We start from the raw sequence: 27,312 nt of genomic DNA on the forward strand, positions 1-27,312 counted from the left end.
GCTGCACAACAGATTTCTTAAAGTGTGCTCAGCCTGTGCTTTGAAGTTCCCCTTAGCAACAGCTACGTTAGAGCTTGCCCTGCCTTGTGCTGGCATTTCTAATGTTTGCTTCACCTTGCACTTGAAGTTTCCTGATCTGTTCTAGAGTTTACCGATAGATGAGGATAAACAGAAGTTCTTGTCAAATGGTGTGGTGGAACTATTCCACTACATCTCATTTGTGTTTGGTACTTCTCTGTCAAACTGGAGGAAGCAGTGCTCATAAATGGCCATTCAGAACATTTGCTCTTTTCAATAAATAATTTTTAATTACTTCTATGTCTTTTTTACAAAACTTACACACATCCAGTCCTGTACTTTGACACTTCTGTATTGAGACTTTTCTTAACAGCCTTTCTCTCAAGTCCAAGGAAGAGAAATTAGAAGTAATTGGGATTTTTCCTAGGCTGTTGGTGGCTTTCTTGCACAAAATAAATATAAGCATATTAAATATATCCTATATCAAGTATGTCTAAGTTTATATGAGGTGATCTAGTCTTATGTGTAGGTAAGTATTGCAGTAGAAGTTATTTAAATACAGTAGGTGATGTTCAAGAGAAGTAAACCCCTGTTCATTCCCTGAGTTTCCCTGTGAGTCAAATTATGTATAAATTACTTTTGGCAGATTCCAATTTGAAGTAGATGTTAGGAAGTGATAGAAGGGGTGTTGGGAGAGTCCCATAGCTTGAACCAAGACATCAGTAGTCATGGGCTCTTCAAATGCTTCTTGTTACCTCAGATTTGCTTAGTTATAAATTACTAACGTAGCCTTCCTTTACTAGCAGCAGCCTTTGTTTGTGGCACATGTATTGTGCACTAATAATATTTTGAGGACAGTATCAGATGCAGTGCAGTGCAGGAGCACTAACCTCTATTGATGGGTTATTTGGAAAATCAAGCTTACATGAGTTAAGGCAAAGGAAGAATGTCATTATGTTACTGGTCTTGTTAGATGGATATTGCTTGCTTACTGCTGTGGTATAAAAACACCAACATGTCATTTGTAACAATATAACATTAAAAATATAAGTTTAGACCAATATGAAATATTTAGTGCTAGTGAACAGTAGGTCTCAATGTGAGCTTTTCAAAAGCATCCTTGTGTGAACTTGACTTCATATGATATTTGAAAGAAAAACAGTACTATGGTAGTGTCAGGAGAAAATCTTAAAATGCTTAGGAATGTTTAAAAGGGCAACTGAGAACTCGGTTCTTTATGCATCACAGGTAGGGCAATGTTAACCCATACAAATAGTAGGAAATAACTTATCATATTTGATCATCTGGATTATTTTGATAATAATTTAGGGATCTTTTTTTTTATATTAGCTTTTTTCCTCAATGAAGTTGTTTGTTTCACTGCAAATTGTAAATGTTAGACCTCTGAAGTTACAAACTGTAACACTGAAAATACAACTTTCTGTTAATACATAGGCTGTCTTGTCTGCTTATTGGTGTGGAGCCTCTTATTCTAGAAGCATTCTGATTTTGCTTAGTTTCTGTGGCTTAAAACAATGAGGATAAAGTCAACATTTGTGGAAGCCTTGCAAGTAGACATAAGAATATTCTTAAAATATATTCCTTGGATGTTGCTTTGAGATAAGTCAGATAACTTTAGGATTGACAGTGGATAATTGCATGTACACTGTGAGAGCTTAAATGATTATCGGACGTGGCAATAAATGTTAGGCAACTGTGGAAGAGATGCATTTCACTGGCAGTTTTTTCATTCCAATTGATAAACAAGTTCAACATGTTTATTGTTTCTCAAGAATTAGTGGTACTCTTGTTGAATGAGGATGGAACTGAAGAATGCTAAGCCCTGTATTTTCATAAGAATTTTTTTGTTGTATTTCATCCTGCTCAGTAGATAACTATTCTAGAATATAAACATACTTACCTGAAAAAGTGAATTTGAGGATTAAGTAGCACATTACTATAAACCTTTAAATTAATCAAGATGAAGATTAATTTTAATTAGTTATAAAAGTGTGAAATTTCACATGGGTAAGGGAATCAGGTTAAAAATCTTCCCATGCATTTTTCCAAATGTAAGCCAGTGCTTAATATCTCTCATGTTGTTGTTGGGTGTTTCATGTACTGATTTGTTTGTTTATCTCAGAAATGTGACTGGGTAGTTGGTAAAAGCACTGTAGAATAACCATTTTTTGTAGCTGTTTAAGTGAGCATGTGGCATGTGGCATAACATTTAGGCTCTCTAAGCAAGCTTGCAAAAGCAGCCTTTGATCTGTTCTAGGTGTCAGAAAGAGAAGTTAATACTCCCCTCTCACCGTCAGCCCTTTATCTTGCAAGACATGTTCATATGATGAAAAGTCTGCTGTATGAAAACCCCACAACATTAGTTTGTTGTCTGAGGAAGGCCATGAATTTAAAAAAGTAATCTTGAATTCTGATAGTCAAGTTACTCTGTATGGAAGAAAACTGGAAACTGGATATTGGGTGCTAAGTGTCAGTAGATTTCCAAAAGTTCTAGGTGTATTCTGAGATCAAAATCTTAACAAAAATAGATCTGTTATCAAAGTGAACTTTAAAGGTAGATTGGGAACATAGGGGGCATAAATACAGGTATGTATATGAACGTATATGAGAAGTCAGCTTCCTATTTAGAATAGTGGAGGTGTATGTAATTAGATTATGTCAACTTTATGATGTAAATTACATTCATTAGGACTGTGAAAGGAAGCAACTATTTATTGTCAGACAACAGGAAAAGGATTGTAGAAAAAAAGTTTTTTCTTTGCAGAATCTAAAAGCAGTTCTATTTGAGTTGTGCATTTTACGAAGAAGAGAAAGCTTAGGCTGGGCTGAAGTAACTTGTTACAGCCTATTTCTTACAATTGGCCAGTTGTGGTCATCAGTTTAAAACTTTACACAGTAATTGAGTAAAAAGGGCTAATGTAAAAACATTAAAATGTTCTCTAAAATGTTTCTGGAAGAATCTTAAACTTTATGTTTCTGTTCCAAATCACCATGTAGATGTCTGGTTACCTGTGCGTACATTCTATAATAGTGCTTATATTTTCAAAGTGAAGTTTTAAGAAAACTCTAAAAATGAACAACCAAACAAATTACTGTGTATATCCTGTAGAAATAATAGCTAATCTGGAAATAATCTCAGTGGGTCAAGAAAACCCAGGTACTTCCCGGTTAACTGTTCCTCAGAGCTGTGAAAGCTGACCATGGGGCCATATGATTCAGTATTATTAGTACGCATCCAGAGGAATATTTTAAAAATATATTTGTATACTAATGCATATTAAAATATTCAAAGTTTGTGGTGACTGTTCACCTGACTCCCTACCTCAAGAATGTAGACAGGTGGTCTACAGATGGCATGGTCTGATTGGCTTGTGTATGGATTATGTACACAATGCATTCTATGCTGAGTTCATAGCATGAGGTTTAATACAAAGGGACCTTCATGTGTTTATGCGTAATAGAATAAGCTGCTTAAACTGGAAGATAATCTAATTATTTTTTTTTTTTTAATTCTAATTGTAACCGTTTAGGCGTCTGAACAAGAATAAATTGCAAGTTCTTCCAGAGCTGCTTTTTCAGAACACACAGAAGTTAACTAGATTGTAAGTATAATCTGATTTGTATTTCTATTGTATGCCTTATTACATGGATTTGCATGTTTGTGTTTTGACTGCGGTGAGAGTTTTAATTTTTGTGATATTAGAACTGCTAGATAGTAAGTATTTTTAAGATGATGTGTTAAATTTACATGTGGTTGTAATTCAGTAGAGCATAAATATCAGAGGGAAAAAGAAACAACAAATTTTTTCTGTTTCTTATATATTCACTATGATGACTTAAAGGTGAATTATTTCAACTTTGTATGTAGAGTTATAGAAACCGTGAAAAGTGGCAACTTCTCATATCCAGTGTAGTCTAGATGTCTACGAAGAGAGATTGCATACTCTTATCTAAAAATGAGCATGTTGACATAATATAGATTGTTATCAAGGTTTTTTTTAGTTTTAAAAAATATTTTGTTAAGGCAAGGCATTGCCAGGCAGACTAGCAAAGTATGGCAGCTGCCTCGACAGTCAGGAAGATGAGGAAATAAGGAGAGGTGAAGAATTTTTCATCTTGAAATTTTAAAAAGTGTGTTATAGGATGTTTAGATGGCATCAAGACCAGCTTGAACAGCAAGAGAAGACTAACATGAGCTTGGCTTTTTTTGGGGAAGGCATGGGGGCGATGATGGGGTGGAGAGGGTGATGTTAGCACGACTGGATGATTTATAAAATATATTTTTAAAAAAGAATAGAAATAAAATGGATGAGCAGGTGCCTGCACAGTTATTACCAAGTAAAGAATGGTCTGCTTCTCTAAAGGAGTAGTGAAAAGCTGTTTGGAATTGCTTCCTAGATCCTGCTCAAGTTAAACTCCTGATCCAGACAGTGTTTTTGAAAGATGTTGTATATGGTAAAACTGTTTTGTTTTGGTTTTTTTAATATACTTGAGTTTGTTTATTGAAGACCGGATAGTAAGACTTATGAATTAGCTAGTGAGATTGTAAAGTTACTACAGGATGGCTGAAACGTTGCTACATCCATGTAAAGTGTTTATAATTGTTTTAATACCTCTATATGCAATACAAAAAACCCCAACCCCAACATCTGGGCAGTGCAGTAAATTTTTCTTTCTGTGGAAATACAATGATTTTTGAATCAGTTGACAATTTAAGAAGGTAGCCTCTTTATGTATGTTTTAAAAGCAGGGAAATTGAACAGTGTTGTGCAGTGAGTGATACTGATTCAGTTTTGGAGAATTTCTGTAATAAACTTTGTTGTTCAAATTTGCTCATGAAAAACTGTACAAGTAAGGGAATGACATTGTTCTGGAGATTAAAAAAATAATTACAATTATAGTTGTCTTTTCATCTTAAAATCTGCTTGAGAAATCTTTGTTGGACTTGTTTTTACAAGCTTTGTTGCAGCTTTTGCATGCACTAGAAAATATTTGCTCAGTGGATTTGCTAGGGCTGAGCGATTTGGCTGTATTTCCTAATGTTCTTTGCATGTTTTTGAAATTGTGTATTTTGAAACTCCTCTTGAGTATAAAGCATAAGCCAGTACTTGCAGATACCCTAATACAGTCTCCAGAAGACACCACATGTGTTTATTTCATGGAAGAGTTGCTTCATGTAGGATAGTTGTCTAAGGAGATGGTGGTGCTTTCAAGATAAAAATTTTAATACAGTTTACATTATCCACTAATACAAAATCCACTTGAACACGTTGAAACTTCCCCTGTGACTGGTCACACTGTATATGGCTATCATTAGGCTGAAAGGAGCTTTCTGGTGCTTTGTGGTTTTGAGGGAAGGCTGTGTGTTGATAACTTGTGTGCATCTGTCTTAAAGAACCTTGCACAAAGAAACTGAGTGAAAGTAATTGAGGCTTTTCAATACCTGAGTGTGTATTTTTTAGTACATGATATAATCAAGATACATTACAGTCCTTAACAGCAAGAGTAACAATTTTGCTTTTAGAATATAAAAATTTTAATAAAAACACATAAAATAGAATGATTAATATGAATACTGTATTCTGTAATGCCTCCCAATGGATGCTGTCGAAACATGTCTTTATTCACTGACATTCATTCAGAGTCCTGCTTACTGCTTAACAGTGCTTTAGATAGATCACTTTAGCACAGTTTGTCTGTAGTGACTTGCTTTTTTCTTTTGAAGATACAAATATTATATAAATATATTGCATATTTTAAGTAAATATATCTTAGTTAATTGAACTGTTATACAACTGAACTGTACTTGGAACCATGTTTTCCAGTGACGGGGTAAGAACAAGAAATTTGCTACCTAGTAGAATTTGTAAAAATCACACATTTTTATTTTTATATGTACTTTGAGGAAAAATTAAAATATGTGTCTAAGGTGGTTACTTTCTATTTTTTTGGGGTGTTAATGTCTTGGTCCTACTGCTAGTAGATTTGAGTTGAGCTTTCTCACTTCTGTTATGACTTGTCTTAAATCCAGCCATGCCAGTCTACTGTGTTCACAACTGGCTTTCTGGATAAAACGCTTCAGTGCAGAGGCATGATGCTTGCATTCCTCTCCCACAACTGCTTTGACCTCGCCTTTCAAGAAGAAAGCATAGCTGAGAAAGTGATGAAAGGGAATAAAAAAAGTGAAGCAAAAATTGATAAAGAGGGATGGATGTATGGATGATGTGGATTTTGTGGAGTTTATGAGGAGTGAATTAAAATGAATATTGAAAAGTGTAGATAATACTGATCTTAATTTTCCATAGAATAAGTGTGTTATTTCTGCTGCCATATTTTCAAACTGTTGACTCTGGGCTACTAAGCTATTAGTCAATTATATTATTTTTTAATAGTTACAATCCTGATGAGATCTACAAAGTCCAAAACAGAGTATTTCGATTGTATAAGCTTGCTACAGCTCAAATGATGCAAAATCTTAAGGACTAAATACTGCCATGCAGCACGCCCATAATGTACATTTTTGTTTTATTTGTTGAAACGAAGAGCTCATAATCTTGTCCACATAGCAAATGCAGATGAATTCAGCAGTGATTTGTACCACTGCTCTCTTGGGCAGGGATGCAGTGAACCGTAACAGCTTACAACTTGGTTAATGAAGATCCAAACTTTTTTTTAAACTGTTAAACTAAGCACCAAGGTGACATTTTAAGTTTGATAATGTGAAAGTTGGGCATATTTATTAGCATTAATATAATTTGGTGGAGATGGACTGACCTGCTTAAGCATGCAGGAATTTGTGTGCTGGCTGGTTTCAGGGAAAACCTGTTAATGTTTCAGGAATAGTTAAAGGTTGCAAAACAGACGTGAGGATTTTTCTCTTTGTTCCGTCAGCTGGGCTGGAATCTGCCAGTGACTTTACTGGAGAAACAAACTTTTTAATGTATTTCAGTGCAGAATCTTTTCAGTCTTCTTGCTGCTGGAAAATAATATTGTGGAACATTAAGTTTTCCTGTCAGTGGTGTGCTTGAAAAGCTAGAGAACAAACCTGTTTGGGGATGTTGGGTTCTTTTGTTTCCTGTGCACGCTCTTTGCACAGTTGGGGACAGCCATGCTGTTGTGTCCCTGATGGTCTCCTTGTTTGCCACCATAGCATACTTATGTCAGAGCAGTGTGTATTTTCACTGAAATGAGGTTTTTCTGATAACTAATAAAATTTGATTTAGAATTCTTCTCAGATTATAACTACTTCCTCAGTCAATTGCTTAATTTCCAGGTACCTTTTGCCTTTTTTCTCCAAGCCTCTCTCGAAATGCTGAACTACAGGATATCCTTGTATCTTTTACAGTGTTACTTAGACTTCATTGTCACATCTGGTTGATATTAGAAGCAGGAATATATATATAGGGGAATAAACCTTAGATGGAATGTGAAATGTCCCACAAAACTAGTTTCTTGTAAGGTTTTGAGCCTTTTCTTCTAGAAAGAGTGGCTTTGAGCCTCATGGATTTTGTTTGCTTTTAGTTTAAATAGAGTTTCAGATGGGGAATGAACTCTTGATTGGATTCTCTATTGGAAATGTTTGCCATCGTTCTGTTGCCTTGATTTCCTAGGTTTTAAAGCTCCTTAAATGTTTTATCTGGGATAAATGATTAAGTAACTAATAATTCAAACTGCAGGCACTTTAAGTGAGAAAATTGAACCAAGGAAAAGGCACTTTTGATAAATTGAGAAATGGAAACAAGAAAGGTATTTTTATGTAGTTTCAGATATAGTTTACTAATATCTAGCCATAAAGGAAAAGGTAAATTAATCTTAATACAAGTGATTAAATGCACAGAAAAAGTAGAGAAAACAAAAGCATGTCATTTAATAACTATAACCCCAGGTTTTGATTCCAAGTTAATTATTTTCTAATATCCAAAACAACTGTGAAATTTATCAGCAACATTTGTAAATATAGCTTTGTGCATGCTGGAATCATGAGTTTCATTTGTGTGCAGAGCTGATGTACAAAATGATCATAGTGCATCTGCTTTTCAGTAAAAGCCAAGTGTGCTAGTGGTCCATGGGATACTAAAATATATATAAAAACAAAACAGAAGAGGGACGCCCCAACCCACCCCCAACACCCCAACATGTAAGAATATATTTGTTTCATTGTTGAAACTTCCATACCTAAAGCCAGCTGCTAAGTAGTCAAGATAAAGTTCCTTTGGCAGATAGAAAAATTAAAAGTGCTCTGAACTCAAGTCTTGCAGCGAGAATTAATGCCTTCACTGAATTTATAGCCATGGAACATTTGTTGGGTGTATTTACTTCTAATGAACTGTCTTAGTTGTCACTTGACAAAACAAAGCAGGTTCTGGAAACTTAAAGATACTGCAATCTGATACCAAAAGTATCAGATTAGTGGACGTATCTATTAGACTCTGAAATTGAGTAATTTACTTTTTAGCGTAATGTATCAGAATCTAGAATTCAGCCTAAAACTGAGTATTGTAGTGAGAGCAGAGCCCTGGGATCCTGAACTCAGAGGTAGAGCCAGTTTGTGGCTGTGCATGCATAATGCCTGTTGAATCTTAAGGTGTTTAAACTTTGTAGTTATGGGTGTCCTAATGTTATTGTATATGTCTATGGTTATTTTCAAAGCAGACTAAAGTAGCAAAATCAAAGAATGGAGATATTGTAGACGAATTATTTGTTTTATTAAAATGGGTCAGCCTCTTATATCAGCAATAGCCACTTTATAACAAGTTGCTTGTTAATGTGGTTTAAGTATTTGTAGTACAGTGAGATTTGTCAATAAAGCTGCACTAGTGGGACTGCTTTTTCTTGTATAGGGGAATGTTTTGAATGGTGGTTATGACAGATGGGGGGAAATGGTGAGTAAGTACTCGTAGCGTACAATACGAATTCTGTGGGTAGCCTTAAAAAGGGGCAATATTCAATTCTAACAGAACCACAGAATGCTTGAGGTTGTGTGGTAGGTTGACCCTGGCTGGGCTCTGGGTGCCCACCAGAGCTGCTCTATCGCTCCCCTCCTCAGCTGGACAGAGGAGAGAAAATGCAGCAAAAGGCTCATGGATTGAGATAAGGGCAGGGAGATCTCTCAGCAGCTTCCGTGACAGGCAAAACAGACTCGACTAGGGGAAAATTATTTTAATTTGTGGCCAATCAAATCAGAGTAAGATAATGAGAAATAAAAAATCTTTAAAACACCTTCCCCCCACCCCTCCCTTCTTCCCAAGTTCAACATCACTCCTGATTTCCTCTACCCCCACCAGCAGTGCAGGGGGATGGGGAATGGGGCTGGGGTCAGTCCCTCACACACTGCCCCTGCTGCTCCTTCCCGCTTAGGGGAAGGGTCCTTACACTGCCCAGCCCCAGGGGAGTCCCAAGCCCTGCCCCAGCCTGGGTTTGTCCCCACAGGGCTACAGGCCCTGCCTGGAGCTTCCCCAGCATGGGCTGCCCACAGGTCACGGCTCCTTTGGGCACCCCCTGCTATGGCATAGGGTCCTCCACATGCTCCTGCAGTGCTTGCAGCACCTCCTCACCCTCCTTTTTCATTGACCTGGGTGTATGCAGAGTTGTTGCTCTCACGTATTCTCACTCCTCTCTTCCACTGCAATTGTTGCACATATATTTATTTCCTTTCTTCTTAAACAGGTTATCCCAGAATGCTGCCACCATGGCTGATGGACTCAGCCTCGGCCAGCAGCAGGTCTCTCTTGGAGCTGGCTGGCATTGGCTCTATCAGATACAGGGGAGTTTCTAGCACCTTCTTACAGAAACCACCCATGTAGCTCCCCCACTGCTTGCCACGCAAACCCAGTGCCAGTTGGAAGGCACCTCTGGAAGTCACTTTGTCCAGCCAACCCCCTGCTCAAGCAGTGTCAGCTAGAGCAGGCTTGTGCTGATGTCTGATGGCTTTCAAATATCTCCAAGAATAGTGGTTCCACAACCTCCTGGGGCAATCCGCACCAGTGGTCAGTCACCTTCACAGTAAAAGTGTTTCTTTATGTTCAGGAAACTGTTTTGTGGTATACGTTTACAATATGTCATACCATATAACTCGGGTGATTTGAAGCAAACTGAGTTTTAGATGGAGAAAAACATTTTGCAGTAAATACATTAGGAACAAAGCTTGGGTGCTGTTATTTGATTTCTAAGCTGGAGGTCATACAGCTTCAGTCCTGAAAACATAGGATACTTACTATAAGTATTAGAGTTTCCTAATGATGTATGTATCTCTTAATTGCAAATTGATGTTTCCCAGGGACATGTCAGTAACTATCAGTAATTATGCTTTGCTTTTTAAAGTGCTAATGAAACATTAATTAGGTAATACTTCACTGAAAGAAATTGAAAAGGGAGATGTATCGCTTTTCCTTTAGGTTAATGGTTGTCAGGAATTATCTGGCATCTGCCTCCATATACAACTGCTTTTGGAAGGATGAAAGAAGAGAGTATGTGAAATTTTGTTAATTTGCACTGATCCACTGTCATTTGTAATGCCATTTAAATTGTGTTTTATCTGTTTGTATTTAATTTATTCTGTAAAAGACTCACATAAGTAAATGTAAGTGCAGTACCTGGAGGAGCACCAGGAGGAATTGAGTATCTGTTTGACCTTTGTTGTTATTTTTTAAAGGGTAGATTAGAAACAAGAAAGGATGCTTACACAAGCATACACAAAATGTGCTGAATGTTTCTGAAGACTTTTCAAGGCAAGCTTTTATTATTTTTGCTGGCTTTAGTACCTTCATTGATCAATTCTTCTCCTTGAGTTAGGTGTCAAAACCACACTAAAACTGTTTAGAAACAGTGTTTTACCCTGTAATTCATATACTTTGAAGGTACTAGTGGGAGGTATGTATTATTGTGTGGATGTGCACGCTTAAATGTGGCTTTAATGATAAATTTATTAGACACTGAAAACCTATGTAGTCTGTTTGTTTACCATATTGTCTTTTAGTTTTATTTTTACATGTTACTGTTTGCTCTCTCTTTTCTTGATATGTCTGCTTCCTTAGGATTTTAGTGCTTCTGCAGTGTGTATATTTAATTTTGTGTAAGTACATGCATTAGGTATTTCCTAGCAGGAGTAGCTGGAACTGTTTGTTTACTGCTTTACTGATGAAGCTGACCTTGTTAAACATAAATATGAAGGTTTACTTCTAGATTCACTGTGCGATACCATGTCATTTTATTGCACTGTGCCTGCAGTCAGAAGTTGGCCCAGGTAAGTCAGTGTCTCCTGGTTTGTATTTGACAAGTGTAGTGTGTATCAGATTTTACCAATGTCTGCTTTCCTTTGAATGCATTTATAGCTAAAATGTTTATTGTACCTAGGAGGTTGTTTCACATGTGTATGATGTGCCAAGAATTTTCTGCTGAAAGCCTTACTAGAACTGTCACTTGTAAACGTGCCTTTCCAGCCTGATCCTTAGCAAGCTACGTATCAAATCATGACTCCTGATCAAATTCAGAGCCTTTTATCTCGTGGATGTCAGCAGAAGCTGTCTTTGGAAAAGCAACCAGTTCATAAATTTCCTTAGTGTCCTTTTTATTTTCTGTTTGTTCTCTTTCTAGAAAGAAAGATCTCACAGACTGCTGACTTAGAGCACCATTATCATTTTACATTAAAGCAGGATCCTGACAATTCAATTGTTATATGAGTCTGAGTTATGGCGTTGCCATGACAAAATAGCATGGGCTCGTAACAGTGTGTTTTTGTGGTTTTATCCACATCCAATAATTGTAGTTTTACTGTGTATAGATCACAGCAGGTCTTTTTAGAAGACAGTAAATAATTACAGTAAGTGTTTGCTGGTCTCTAGGGTGCACTTCTGGATTGAGAAAGATGTGCATTAGGTCAGAGGCTTATGCTGCAGATAGCTGGATGACATTTACACCATTTATCAAGCTGGAGTAATTTTATATCTTTTTTTGGCTCTAGTTGTAAATAATGTGTATAGCAAATTTAATACAAATACACCAGATTTGTTTGGAGAGTCCAAGGTTTTTTCCTGTCTAAATTAGTGCGGAAGATTAATTTAAAACAAATATGAATAGACGGGTTTTTTTAATTATTGTGAGAGTAGAAAACAAATGAAGACATGTCAAGAAGCCAGAAAGCTCCCTCCTCAATGCTACTTTTTCCCCTGTGTGAAATCAGTTATGTAAAATTATACTGTGCAGATGTCTTCTTTCCCCTCTTAGGGGAAATAGGCATGATTGGAGAAGAAAGGATGCTCCTTGCAAATATTAATCCTGGGTTTTAGTGGCATCTGTCTTCTAAGGAGACAGTTATTGCCAACTTTTGTGATCGGGTCATCTTATCACGAAGCTAGTTAAGGTAGTTTGTGGAAAAGGATTATCCATTTCCAGAAGAAATACTGCACATGCAGATTAAGGATAAGTCTGCTTTGGAAATGAGTTGTTTTACTCTGTTAGCTGAGTAACTGCTGACTTTCATTTTCACTGTTTTTTCCAATGCTTTTAGAAAGGTAACATGCTCTTTTGGTTGGTGTTTAGCTCAAGAAGTCAGGAGGCTCCTAATTTGTTAGACTGATTTGCTACTAAGTAGTTTGGTAGTCTTACAGTGTTGCTGAGTGTCAGTTTTTCTGAATGTAGGATTTTTTAAAGCACTCAAACATATTCAAGTTTCAAATCACGTGTCTTGTAGATAACATTAAAAATGATTATATTGTTATTTCCTGCTTAAAACAATCTTGAACTGGAAAATGCTTCGTTTATTTTACTAACACCAGTAGCAGCCTTGTAAACTTACTAAGTCCAGCCTGGGACTTTACATCAACAGGGCTGTTGTACATAGTTCCTGATGCTTCTTAAGATTCTTCTTAGTATCAAAAAAGAAATACTGATAAAATTCAGTATGTTGTCAGTCCATCCAATTAGATGTTAATTCCAATGAGAGTTTTTTCTTTTCTCTACAACCAATATTTGAGAACATGCTGGAGATGTTCAGAAAAATTAGTTTTTCTGAGTTTCCACAGGCTGTTTTGCTGCTTCAGCTGAGTTATAGCAAAGACAATTTGATCGGGACTCCATGGTTAGTCATCACCTAGATAGCTGGAAGCACAGTTTCTGAGGGTGGTCATGAGTGCTGTGCCAATTCTGAAGTGCATCCTTTTTAACAGGCTTCAACTTCTGTGTTTAGAGTGACAAGTTAAAACTGGGGGGAAAAACACAGTGACTCAGCTTCTTGTTATGATGGCTTTCACATGACTGAGAGCTATTACAGAGTTCTCAGAATACAATAATTGTGGGTGGGCGTTACTGGCTTACCATTTTCTGACATTACCCTTTAGAACTTTGTTTCTTTGCTTCTGTTAGCACCAGCTGAAGTATTGTAGCTCCCTACAGCATTGTATTCTGGTTCCTCTGGCTTGGTTTGTGGGGATGGCGAGGCTGGGAGGCATTGTTGCTGGTGGCCTCTGCAGAGTGGGAAAGTCATGGGGCTGCTTTTACTAAACGTGACAGTGGATTGAATAGCTGTGTAGATGGCACTCAGAAAATACTTAGGTTTTATTGGCAAGTCTGTTAGTACTGCAGGTATTCTGACCTGATAGTTTATAAGCAGTTTCTTTTCTGGAAACTCAATAGCCCTGTTAGTCTGACTGTGTGTGCTCGAAGTTTGTCAGAGTCGGATTTACTGCATTTGCTATGTTAACGTGGCTTTTTGGCCTTGCTTACTAGAGCTAGTCTGCAAATGTCCACACGTCATGGTGTACTTGCCCATAATTTATTGCTATAAGGATATTGCTTTTCTTGTTTATAAACTTACTTTTAATTGATTAATTCATATGTGAGTATTTTTTGTACTTTCCCCATTGGCTGGTTGTTGAAAGGAGCTGAAAAGGGGTTTGCTGAATGCTCGGTTTTGTAAATCGCCCAGAGCTGCTAGAGTCCTGCCTATAGTTTAGAACGAGCAATGGAAACTCACTTGTAAATTTTCATTACTGCAACTAGGAAAAAATGCAGAACAAATATAACTTTTTTTATTTCCCCTCTTTTTTTTAACAGAGGATTAGAGTAGGAGTGTTGAGCATTGTTTTCACATTTGAGGGCATTTCCTTACACAAGGTGAATGTAGGATCAGATTTAACTGGTGACCTGAAGCACAGACTTATCTGCATAACAGGAAAAATATAATCATGATAATGTAAATACGTCCATTGTATTTTATAATAGGCTGTCATCCTGAGGTTAAAGATCAATTTGCATTTCATTGTCTTGTAAAAGTCCTTTCAGATACTTTGGAAATAAGTTGCGAATAAGAATTGCTTTTGGTGTGCGAGTGCGTAACAGAAATAGGGTACACGATTATAATTCTAGAGGTACTAACAAGGGTTAAATTAGAAGTGCTGCACATGAAGTCTTGATTTTGATCAGTGACTTTAAAAATGAAAGGCCATTTCCCATCACCCGTTTTTTGGCATCTAGCTCTGCTGCCTGCTTTTTCACAGCAGCAGAACTCTTTTACCTGCAGAGATTTATTGTGCATTCAAAGTACCTCCTGAGTTAAGGTTATTGTGGAGAAAATGATGCAAAACCAAATATTTCCTAGTTTCAGTTCTCATTTGGTTTCCTTCTTGAGGTCTGTAATGTGTACAACGGGAAGCTTAAGTTAGGCTTGCTTGAACTTTTCAATATGTTTCACAGGGGTAATAGGGCATGCCTGTTTAAAGTACTTCAGACACTTAAAGGTCACCAAAATGAATACTGGTATTACTTTTAAATGCACTAGGTTTGCTTTTGAAATACAGTCATAAATGATCCAGGGTTTAATTATGATTCAAATCTCCGTCAGTTGAGAGAAGCCATGGGATTGTAGCCTGAGGCATATGTGTGCCTGTGAAAAGGGTCAATGTGAAGCTGAAGCAGGAGGTATTTGATCTAGAGCCTGATGCAGTTTCATGTCCCAAGCACAGTACATTGTAAAACTTACAGGAGTAGAAACTATTTGTGCAACAAAATTAAAATATCTCTTGCAAGTCATTAAATGTTATGGTGCTACAAGAATATATTGGCAAGGGCCATTTATTATCATCTCAGTCTTATGAGTAAGACGAGGATGTCATACAAGGTGTGCCTTTAAGATGCTTTTATTTTTGAATTCAGTGAAACACACTGAAAACAAAGGTGTTTAGCACCTTGTGTTATAAAAAGTCCATGAGCTGTTTTTTAATGTTTCCCTTACCTAATACTTTGGAACTTAGTGAGATTATTCAGTGATTGCTGCTGTTGAGATTTTCTACAAGGAAAATGTAAATACTATTGAGAAGATTTGACAAAGCATATTTTGAAATAAGTACCTGTCTTTTGCTTTGCTTTGTTAAACTCCCTGATGGGCTCTTACTAGAGATGTATTTATGAAAGATTTTCTTCAGGAAACAGCTGATACAGGTTTACTCCATCCCTATTGATATATGAAGGAATGTTAAGTTTAATGTTTTGAGTGGTTTACATGCAAGGTACAACGTCAACGCTTAGTGAATTGTGAGGGGAAAATTTTGAAAAAGAAGGCATCCAATATGAGACCAAATGTTATGATTATACAGTTGGTTTCTTTTGTTGAGAGAATAATCTTGTGTCCTGCCATGCAATCACATGAATAGAACTCCCTGTTGTGTTAGTTCTGATAATCATCACTGGGTCAGTCCTGCCTCAACATCTGTTTTTTTGTACTGCTGGAAGTGGAGAATTTTGCGGAATGCACTAGAATGTTACCAGTCTCCAAGCCCTAAACTAATTTTTCTGTAACTAGCTTATGCACATATTACTTGTATCTTTGAAAACATTAGAACAGGATTTCTGCTTTTTTTCTTGACTCACTTGTGCTCATACCATCCTATTCTACTTTTTCCCAAGAATTGCTCAGATAACCCCGTACCTTATATTCCCTTACTGGGAGCAGATCTGATGGGATATTGTGTGAGGCTTTTTTTAGCACTTAAGCTTTTTCTCCAGAAGGGGCAGCTGTTCCAGTGGCTGATCTTGATGTTTTTTGAACTGGGTACTTGTTGGTCAGTTGGAGGTACTTCATTTAACTTCTCTTCCTTTACTCTAGAGGCCTCATATTTCTTCTGCTATATTAAATACTTCTGTGACTGCCAACAACTACACTTGACATACCAGTCCCAGGATTTTTTCATTGCAATAAGATTGGCTGTGATAAAACATGTAAATCTAGCAATGTCATTTTACTGGGTTTATTGAGAGAACATAGTGGCACATCGGTGTCCAAGGGAGAGTATTGCTCCAGAAGACAGTGCCTCACCTGAAGCAATTGTTATCCACTAGATCTCCATCGTTCTTTTTTGTCATGACTTCTGTGACTGGGAAATGTGTGTGGTACAGCGTTCCCATTTATACTAACCCTTCCTATAATAAGAACAGAACTGCACTAACATTGCTCAGGTAGAGGGTTTAGTTTTGACTTTCAAGGCAACGTTTATCAAGTGTTTTGATAAAGTGTAATTTATATGCATCAGTAATTACAGGCTCCAGAGGGACCATAGCAATAATGTTGGGTTTTTGGTTTTTTTTTTCCTGACACGACAGGAAACAAATTTCCCATAAGCTTGGGGAATGCAACAAGCCACTTGCCCCTGTTGGTGGTGGACTTCAAAGGCAAACAATGTTTCTTTTTACTGGCCTCAGGTTTTTCACTATTTTATCTTCAAAACTGGTATTTCAATTGCTGGAAGGGCATTATTCACTGCTTATTACTCTTTTTCCCAAATGTCATTGCTAGTTTTTAAAAATGAGGACCACCTCACTCTCTTGCAGCTGCAGCTTATTCCAGCTCCTATTTAATGAGGCAAACCAATTTCATTGTGTTTAAGTAAGTGCATGAACACAGACGTGATTGCTACATTGTCTGGCCTGTGGATAGCAGTGGCTTACAACAGGCCTTGTGTCTCACATCAAACTTTCCAAAAATACGAGCTAGGTTATTTTAAAATTTGGAGTTAAAAGCTTGGAAATTGGGTATGTAAATTAATACAATTTTATGGAAAGTGTAAATAATATACCTTTAAAAATTTGAGACTTACTTGTAACCAGTTTGGTTTTTAATATCTCTTCATTCACTTCATAGAGTCCTTTCCTTCAAAATAATGAAATTAAAAGGGGAGAAGGATATCTGTCTTCCTTTAAGGCACATTGAGCATACCAAGATGTATGGAAAAGTGAGGACTTATGACTCTAACATGACACTGTAGCCTTGTCACAAAAATGAGAAAGCAGCTCAGTTAGCAGAGAATTTCTATAGCATTATTTCTGTGTTTGTATACCAGTGGTTAGATGTCAGTTTGGAAGGAAGAACGCCAAAGCAAGCTGTTCTTTAGGCTTTCAGCCTGCCATGTCCCTTACATAAGGTGACCTGAAAGGAAAACACAGTTAAAAACTGTGGGGAAGCAATTTTTATTTATGAAAATTTCAGATACTTGTACTAAAACAAGCTCTTTCACTTACCAGTGAGTATTCAGATGCTAGAGACATTGGTGACTACACTGAAAATTTCTGCTGAGTTGCATAGCCATTGTCTTATTAGTTCTGTATAACTTTAAATTGCACTTTTAAAATTATGCAACAGTTAGATACTTGACTGGTTTTTTTTTCAAGTAACTTTCCATGGAACACAGTGGACTTTATCTGTACAGGTTGTGGAGATTAGTTGTAGAAATAGAGACAGTGGCTTGGTTTGAGTCAGCAGTCCCTAGGTTGTTAAGAGTTGGGTTTTTTTCCCCACTAATGTGCCTAACTTTTAAGGATTTCATATTTAGTATTATGTTGGCAAGCTCATTTGTTTCTTTTTACTGTAGAAGGAGATATTTCTGGTTTTCTTGCTGTCATTTAAGAAAGAACGGAGCATATTAACCTCATCTAACTTTGAGGCTGGCTGTGCTTTGAGTGGGAAGTTGAATCATATGACCTCCAGAGGTCCCCTACAACCTGAAATAATATGTGGTTAAATATATTTACAGTATTTAATCCTAGGGTTTGGAAGCTTTTAGCTGTTTCAAGGTTTGGTAGTTACTGTGATGGGAAACTAGATTGTGGTGGGTTTCTTCTTTTTTCTCTCTCTGTCTTTTCTCAGTCTTTTTTCCATCTTTTCTTGTTCCCCCATTCTATTCTGAATTTAAGATTAAATGTAGTAGACATGATTTTTGTGGGTGCTGGAAGATACTGTGCTTAAGAGGTGCAAGATTGCACTCATCGCCAGGATCGTGCGGGAGTGTGAGATGAGGGTTTTCAACTCCCACAAAATTTGAAAGTCAGCAGGAGCCAGAATTGATGAACTGCTGCTAAAGAAAGTAATTTTTAGCTATCTTCTACCCTAAATTGTGCTGTTTGGATCTGCTTGTAATATTGGCTTTGGTATCCTTTTCAGAGGTGGGGTGTACCTTGGTGTTCAGTATTTTTACATTTTATTCTGCAACGGCTCACAGTGGGAGAAGGTGATTTGCTAGGTCCTTTTGCTGAATGTGACCCCATTCTGCTGTGCTTAAAGCCACCTTATAAAAACAGAATGACTTAGGTAGTAGGCTCTTTTAGGATTATTATGTAATATATGCACATATAAGCGCTTCCCAGTTTTTCCTAGAAAATTTTTTTAAAAAGGGGGGGGGGGGGGGGGGGGGGGGGAGTATAGATCTTATATCATGTCCTCAGAGTTTTCCTTCCTGAGAGCCTTTTCGGAGTGGATGTGGCATGGTAGCTTGAAATGTTCCTATGAGAGCAGACATTTCCAGGATTTTTTTTCTGGAGGACCTGTGTCTTCCTGCTTTGTGCAAGAGGAAAAGTCATGAGATCCCCAGAAAGATGTAGTTTGGGATTGGTACTGCTCATAAAATTTGTAGCCAGTCTTGTGGGTCTTGCAGTAAAGATGGCAGCTGCAGGTTGGCCACTAGCCCGTTTTTGTTCCTGGCCGCAGTCTGGGCACTTCTGGCTATATCAAAAAAGTGGGTATCCAGTTTTTTTCAGAATACACATTACTGATTCTGCCAAGTTTTACAGTTCTGCTCTGTGGCATTTTTGTGTGTGTATCTGATGGTAAAATTTGTAAGAAGGGCAAATTGTTCTCAACCTTATGATACCTAAGAACATAGCCTTTGAATTTAAATGATATTAACTTAGTTTCAGTTTGCAACTACAGAAATACGATTGTTCTCTCTCTGATCTTAATCTGATGATTTAATTTTCAAATTTATTTCCAAACAGCCTCTAAGGTAATGTTACTACCATGTCAGCAGTCTATTTAAATTACATAAAAATCCCAACTATTTTAAAAGCATGGTTAAAGGGAGATGTTATCTTAATGTCCACTGGGTTATGTTGAATTTCAGACACGTTTTAATCTACTACAAAATTATGCCTATGTCACAAGTGCGACTGGTAAGTGAAGCAAAATGAATAGATTCAAATAGGCCCAAACAATATGTAAAATGAGATGGTGAAGCATCAGAGCAGGGATGACCCTGTGAAGACAAATGTCTCCAAATGAGTCTGTAATCTTTACTATCATGTGTGCTTATTTAAAAATACAAAGTGTATTCCATGGTGTTTTGGAGATAAACATGTTACAGCGTGCATGTTTTGAAACTTGTGGTAAAGCTCCAGCTAAGGAAAATGTAATACTATTTCTCGCATGATTATCAATTCATCTGATACTGAAGGGAATGACTCCTTGGTGGTGCCTCCAGAAAGGCTCAAGTTATGTTAGTTACTTAACTTAATTCAGTTACTAAATTACATAATTTTAATTAAATGTCTAACTCAAAAGATTTTTTTTTCTTTGCAAGTAGTGTTTTTTTTTAAAAAACAATTCTTTTAAAGATTAATTAAATAATTTTAAAAATAATTAAAAAATAAGGTACGGAGTTTGTGTGGGAGCCATGTGTGTACAGAATCATAAGAAATACTCCAAAATCCTAACATTTTTGTCATGTGGATTAAACAATTACTTTAGAGTTCTCAGCTGGTCAGCAAAAGAAATGCTGTTTAGACCGGTATGTCAGTGACAGGTAATATGTGAATTAATTGTTAACTGAATGAGACAAGTGCTTGAATTTTAGGAAGGTTTATTCTGGAAGAAAAAAAATCTTAAATGGTTTTCTCTTTTAATATTTATTTTTTTTTAAATAAAAGAGAAAGATTGTGAGTTGACTAAAGCCATTTAATATTATTTAGTGGCTCGTCATTTTACGTATTTACAGTCTGAAGCTAGGCATTGTTTCAGAGCCGTGTAGCTCTCCTGCCCACAAAGAGAAGCGGGTAATTGTCAAGATGGTTGAAAGCTATGCTACTCTACTTTTCTTCAGGGCATATATGTGAACTGTCTTGTTTGGGTTTTTGTTGTTGTTTTCTTGTGGTTTTTTTTTTTTTTTTTTTTTTTTTTGTTGTTGTTGTTTTTAAACAAGAAACCAAACAAAAATAGAGGTTTGAACTATTTTGCTCTATTTACAAAAATTTTGTTTTGTGCTTACATTTCCCTCTAACAGAATTCAGTATCTCTGTTACAGACCTGGGTTAGATCTTAGACAAGTTGTGTTTGTGTCAGCATATGAATGACTAGGTATTGAAAAATGAGTGTTGATAATTCAGAAACTCTAATTAATGTTGATTTTATCATCAATAATTCCAGATAGCATAATTAGCCTAAATTATTTAATTCTTAAATTATTATTTACTTGGTTACTTTTAAGGGGCTGCAGATAATTTTGTGAGTCCTTATTTTACCAAGTAACTTCTCATGATTCCATGCATCCCAGTTTTTAGCATGCAACTATGATGCTTTTTGAAAATAGTGCATTTATGTATTTCTTAACATTTCATAGGGTCATACATTTTATAGTTCAGAAGAGAAAACGTAGAAATGGCATTTGAGGCGCAGTGCTTTTATTTCCTTTGATTATCCCTATTGTACTTCGGTATTTGAATAAAAAGATGGGTAATGTCTTTTTTACTTATCATCAACTCTAACTGCTTACTGAAAAATATGTTTAGAGACTTCTTATGGGAATTGGGGCTGGGTTTTTTTCAGGATTTTATGGAAGTATGGAAAATTAGTAGCTTTATTTCACTTGTGCCTGGACATAAAATATTAGAGGACAAAAGAGCGATCCATTCCCTGAAGACAGTAGGCAGAACCAGGGTCTGACAGCCTGGACAAGTCAGTCACAGGAGGATCTTGTGGCAGTGGTTTTATTCTAGTATTGCAATTCTGGTGTCTTCAGACTGACTAATAGCCGGCAGAAGCCTGGTCAGGGGCCTGCTGGATTTCTGAGCAGGAGGCTCCATGTAGTGCGGATTTCCATTACTACTAGTCTGGGATAGCGCCTGCTGGTTTACTGCAGCTCCACATTTGTGGGTCACACTGTAAACTAATATGAAAACATGCATTTCTTAACTACCTGAAATAAAAAATAGCAATAAATGGTATCATTATAAAAGTTTGAGAAGACATGTAGTCCTTTTGAAGCTCTTACCAAGAGACTTAAAAAAACCCATCCAACCACACGAAACCCCCTCAACCCAGACAATTAAAAAAAAAAAATAATTGTCTTTTATTATGATGTTTTTACAGAGCTTAGACTCCATGTTCTAAATATACCTAGTTGCAAACGGTCAGAAGAGCAGCTGGGGCTTAAATGCTTCTGCTGTGCAGAGGTGCCTTTATACTTGCATATTTGATCGCGTGTCATAGCATGGGATTTGTTTGAGGTGTCTGCGGAGTCCATCTCCTGTAAATCTACATGATTTTCTGCTTAGCGTTTCTAACTGTTAGGTAATAACTTGGGAAAACAAAAATCTTGCATGGAAAAACTCTTTCTTCAGAAGCTACCAGTCGAGTGCTTGGACTGATTTTTAAAGTAATGTTGGCAAATATTAATTATTGGGTAATAAGGCAAAGAATTTTGGAATGTGTTGAGCAAGACTCAGTATCCTGATTGGAATTTTCACGTGAATTATTTCAATGGCTTGTGTTGTAAATAATTGGATGATACTTTTGATTGGGTAACATTGTGTGGCTTAGTTTACCGTTAGACACTACTGGTGTTAAGAGTTGGTGATTTTTTTTGTTTGGTTTGGTTTTAGGTAGCCAAACATCTTTATGTAATGGTTGATTCATGTATGCATATATTTTACTGACTCTCTTAGGAGTTACTTTTTTCCATCACTGATGTTGTATGTTGTGCTAATGCTGAGTTGCTCTTGGAAACCCTTTTTTAATATGGGTGTTCAGACTTATTCAAGAAAAAGTAATGCTTGATGAAAACAGTGTGTAGTGCAACAGCCAAAACACATTATAAATATGCACACTATTGTAGATTTCATTAAAGTGTTACAGTAACGCTACTATTTGCCGTGGGATTGTCATATTACTGGGCTATTATATAAACAGCTAACTCTTGAGAATCTCGGGAGTTTTTGAATGAAAGCTTTCGTAGGCTTAAAGATTGCTTCTTCTGGTTTTCCATAGGAACATTAGGAAAATCAGACACTACTCAAATTGTCTTAAATTGTTGAAGAATAAGAAGATTTTAAAAATACTGATTTGTGATCATACTGTTCCTGAAGTACTGATGATTTTTCAGCAGTTATAAAGCTTAATTTTATACAGTGCTTAAATACTCTCTGAGTGTATAGGCAGGAAACAAAGGGTTTAGCTGTCCTTTGCCTTGAAAAGTCATGGATTTTCTTGTTTAAATATTATGAACTTAAAATGGTAAAACCTGAATGAGTGATCTAACCACCTTCAATTTTTGTTGTAATTTTCTTCAAAGCTACTAATACTGTCCACTTTTTATGCCATAAATGACATGGATTGTATCTTTCCCATGGTTTCTTATATTAATACAAAAGAAGAAAATAAATCAGAGCGATTTTTGTGCACTACTGAAGAGAATGTGTGATAGGTTATTAGGTGAGCCTGGAATGGCAGCCAGGCTGTTGGTTTAACTTGAGAGAGAAATGTTAAGATTTCACTTAGCTATGTGCACAAAGTAGATATATATACATTTATTTATTTATTACATTTCAAAATCAAATGTTTTAAAGTGTGTATCAGGTAAAGGCACCTGCTACTTTTGCTGTAATTTTGCAGTTTGAAATGCAGGTCTGCAGAAGAAACTGCTTCCCCAAGGGAGTTTTTACTCTGATTGTGGGTCAGTAGTAAGTGTGGAAGGTTTCCAGCCCTGACACTGTGGGCTATAGGAGGCTGTGCTGTTGCAGCAGAGTCCGGGGAATGGGTGTTATGATTGACAGCCTAAGGATACAGCAAATAGTTTCAGTATGGTGTGGCTAGTGAAGTCGAAAGGGCAAGTTTTGGAGAATTTCAGCTATGTCATGGGAAATGGCCACAGCCAGACTTCTGATTAGCAGTAGAGTGCAAATCCTTTGGGTCATTGCCAGGGTTCAGGAGGGCAGAACACTGCTGGGCTATCAAATTGTTGCCATACTTTGTTTAAAAGAGAAGGCGGGGGGGGGGGGGGGGGGGGGGCGGGGGAAACCAAGAAAAAAGCAGATTTCTTTTTTGGTGTTAAGCGTGCCATCATTTTAATGCTGCTGCCATGTACATCCTAAGCAATGCATGGGGAAAAATGGGCTGGAACAAGTGCATTTAAATCGTGAAGATATTGGGGGAATCTGAGGAGTTAATAGCTACTCAGCTGCTTTTTCTTTGGACTAAAAGATTTCTCTCATGAAACAACACTGATTTTTGTCTTACAAAATTTACCTACAGCAAGGGTAGTTTTCACGTATTAGTGATTCCAAAATGGTTTTGAAGTGATTTTTCTGAATCCTAAATTGAAAGAAATTGTGTGGCATATTGAGGGAATAGGGGGAAATATTTTAAAGATTCTTTTTTCTTTTTTTTTTTTCTTTACAAATATCAAAATATTCTGCAAGGACACTAATTACGACTGTAGGCTAAAAGCCAAGCAAAAAACTGAACCTACTCTCAATACACTAACATGCATTAAATTTTTCTTGTGTGAGGCAAGCTGTCGTAAATACCTGCTATATTGGTTAGACCTGCTGTGAGTGTGATTTGTGAGCGTACTCAAGTAGAAGTTTCCTGGTTCTGGGACATTGCAGTTTTCCAAGTCAAACCTCTTTATTCATTCACCTCAGTTAAATAAACAGAGGCATTTTGTTTTGCACTTCTGTGGTTGCTTCCCAAACCACAGTGTTACGGATCTTGGAACAGCTCTTTTGTGAAGGTATAAATAGAATGAGGTTGGGCCATGGGTCTCTGAGACAGGTGGTGGCTGACCATGCTTCTTGCCACAGTCAAAACCATTAATTTACCCCTCACCCCATTTCTCTGTTGCTTCTGAATTACTCCAGGAACAGGCTGTACATTGGGTTGATTGTGCCAGCTTGTTTCACCATAGGAACCCACAGCGTAAGGAGTTAGGCAGGCCCTTCCTGGATCACTTCCCTGAAAAACAATGAAATGCGTGGGTGCTTTCTGTTAAGCATCCCAAAGAGCTGCCAGAGCTCTAGACTCACTGGCATTCTTCCTATCTGAAGTTTTAGTCTAAATGGCTGCGTTCCTGCTGCCCTTGCCCTGAGTCAGCCCGGTGTGCCCTGCGGTAACTCTTAGTGGCTGCGTTTGCTGAGCATCAGGGTGCTGGGAGCTGCTGGTGGAACTTGCTCCTCTGCCTGATTACCAGAATTGACTGGGGTGGGGGGGAAATAATAGCCCTTTACCTGGGTTAACTCTTAAGTTACCCAGCCTTGTTTCCCCATCACATGCATAGGCACTTCTGGCAGGGCAGCTGAAATGGGGAAGGCTGGTTATGCCAGAACCGCAGCTGAAAGAAATGCTGACCAAACTGTTTCCAAAGAGCCTCTGTGTCAGGCCTTACCTAATACTGTGATTTATTTCCTGATGACTGGGCTTCTTTTATTTATTTCTTGTTCCTCCTCGCACAATACTAATGACATTTCCAGTTGATCTTTCTGATTTTTCATTTCCTTACATGTTTCAACTTTCAGTAAATACAGTTCTATGCTTTACTCGTATGGAAGTTACAGAAAACTTTCCCTAAAAGTGAGGCCTTGCAATTTACATGTCAGCAATTATTTTTTGTTGTATTACTCTGATTGTTTGAATTAATCTGTCCAGCCTATTTCTTTAGTAATTGCAGAGCATCTACTGGTTAATGTTTCAAGAATAATACTGTCAATGAGGAGAGGTTTGAAGACTTCTCTGCCAAATGCTGCCTAGATCTTGGAATTCTTTCCCACGTGGAACTTTCCTTCTCCCACTTCTCTGCGTAGAACAAGGGGAGGGAGCACTATCGGCCATGACTCACGACACAGAGCTTAGTATCTGCTGTGGTAGCTCAGAATTGTGTTTGCTGCAGCCTGAGTTTTAAATAAGGGAGTATTTGCTGACCAACTGAGAGCTTACATGAAGCACTTGGCTGGAGGAGACACTTTAGGTCTTCACAGTGGTAATACTGATGCATGTATGCTGTTTAAACCCCCCAAACCTGTGAAAGTGTAAGTAATACATAAAAAGTGTTCAGAATGAATCTGTGTTGGTTTTCATATATTTTTATAAGGTTAGGTTTAAGTAATATCTGCAGTCTTGTAAGCTGTTGTTACTGCCTGAAATTCATGTGTTGTCTCATGAAAAATGTGAATTTCTTAAATGAGATTTTTTTTCACTAAAGAAGTAGTGAAACTAGAAGTGATAGCCAGAAGCTGCAGTGAAATAAGATTGTTCACCTGTGGTGACATCTGAGTCTCTGGTTTGGTTGGAAACAGGATTTTGGTCATGCCTCATTCCTGAAGGATGAACAGAATAGATGAGCGTGAAATGCAGGTGTGTTCTGTATTGTCACCAGTGTCCTCCATTGTGGACTCTGTTTGCATAGAACGATATGCAGGATCTGAAAGGTATTTCAGAAGAAATCTTAATGCAGGGATTAAGAGGCCACCACAAGAACTCCTAGCCACTTAATACTGCAGTCAGAGGATGAGGCAGTGCTATGCTGTGGTGATGAATGTGTTCCAGTGTAACCAATGACTAAAAATACTGGTGGTTGTGGCAAATTTTGGGGTGTGAAGTGAAGGGAAGAACAGGTAGGAATTGCTGGACAGCCTTCAAAGGATGGAGGCATAACAGAGCCACCTGGCAGTATATATTAATAGGTCTAAGTTTTCTGCGTTATTAAGATGAAAACTTAAAAATGCCCAGATGTGTAAAAAAGATTTGCAGTTTAAATGTATGAATACTGTAACAATTGGCACACACAATGACATTGAAGTATGTTTTTAATTACACTGTTTTTGTGTAGTACTGTGTGTGAAATATTTTGATCTCACATAGGAGGAAGAGTTAGGTCTGTAACAACTGCGTGAATGGTGTGAGAGAGCTTTTCAGTGCATTTCTGTGCCTGGAAAAACTGGCATGTTGTTCCCTGTCATCAACTCAGATGCGAAAAGGAAATGTACAACTGCTGAAAGTTGTGCAAAGAATATGGTAAGAAATCTTCTGTCTTTGAAGATCTCCATATGTAATGTACTCACGCATGTTTTGAAGATGACTTGGTTCTTGGGATCCCTGAAGGTATTAAGGAGGAATGCGAGGATGTATCTAGCAGGCTTGTCTTTGGCAACAGTTTAACAGCACACAACAAATCATAAAGCAAATGCATAAATAACTTACTGTCTGTCAAAAGTTAGCATAGTTATAAAACTGTCCAGCTGCGTTTTGTGACCTGTGTGGTCTGTCTTCTGGCAATTAACATGCTGGAAGTGTAAAAGCTAATGTTCTAGAAATCTATCTGTAAAGAACTGTCTGAACTGATGGGTAAGGCTTGTGTTGTCAGAGATCAGATCATGTTGTTTTAATAGCAAAACATACATGTTTTTCCTATTGGCTGACTTATTAAAGTGATGCTAAAATTCCAGACTAATGTGTCTTCAAAGTAGCAAGACTACTAAAGTTCAGCTGCTGGAGGGAGAGGTGTGCTTGAGGAACTATTTGATGTGAAAATACGTGGCTTGAAATGAATGAAAAGTTTCAAAAGGAAGAATGGGAAGAAGTGACTGTAGTTCACAGAGAGATAGGCTAGAAATTGCACCTTTAATGAAATTGCATGCTGGGCTCAGAACTAGACCTATAGCAAACAGATAGCATACCAGTTAAAAATAAGAAAAATCTGCTTTTGTTTAAGTACAGTCTGACTCCACTGTAGCCACCCTGCTGTCACTGTT

General features: G+C 37.3%; 1 protein-coding gene across 1 annotated transcript in view; it reads left to right on the forward strand.

Moving 5' to 3' along the window:
* The window catches only part of SLIT3 (slit guidance ligand 3), a 529,407-nt gene that overhangs the window by 49,095 nt on the left and 453,000 nt on the right, over positions 1-27,312 (forward strand). Inside the window, exon 4 of the mRNA XM_080399320.1 lies at positions 3,570-3,641. Within this exon, the coding sequence (XP_080255446.1) occupies positions 3,570-3,641 (72 nt within the window). The remainder of the gene's footprint in view (positions 1-3,569; positions 3,642-27,312) is intronic.

This window comes from Falco punctatus (genome assembly GCF_963210335.1).
Source record: "Falco punctatus genome assembly, chromosome: 8".
In the NCBI taxonomy this organism is placed as follows: domain Eukaryota; kingdom Metazoa; phylum Chordata; class Aves; order Falconiformes; family Falconidae; genus Falco; species Falco punctatus.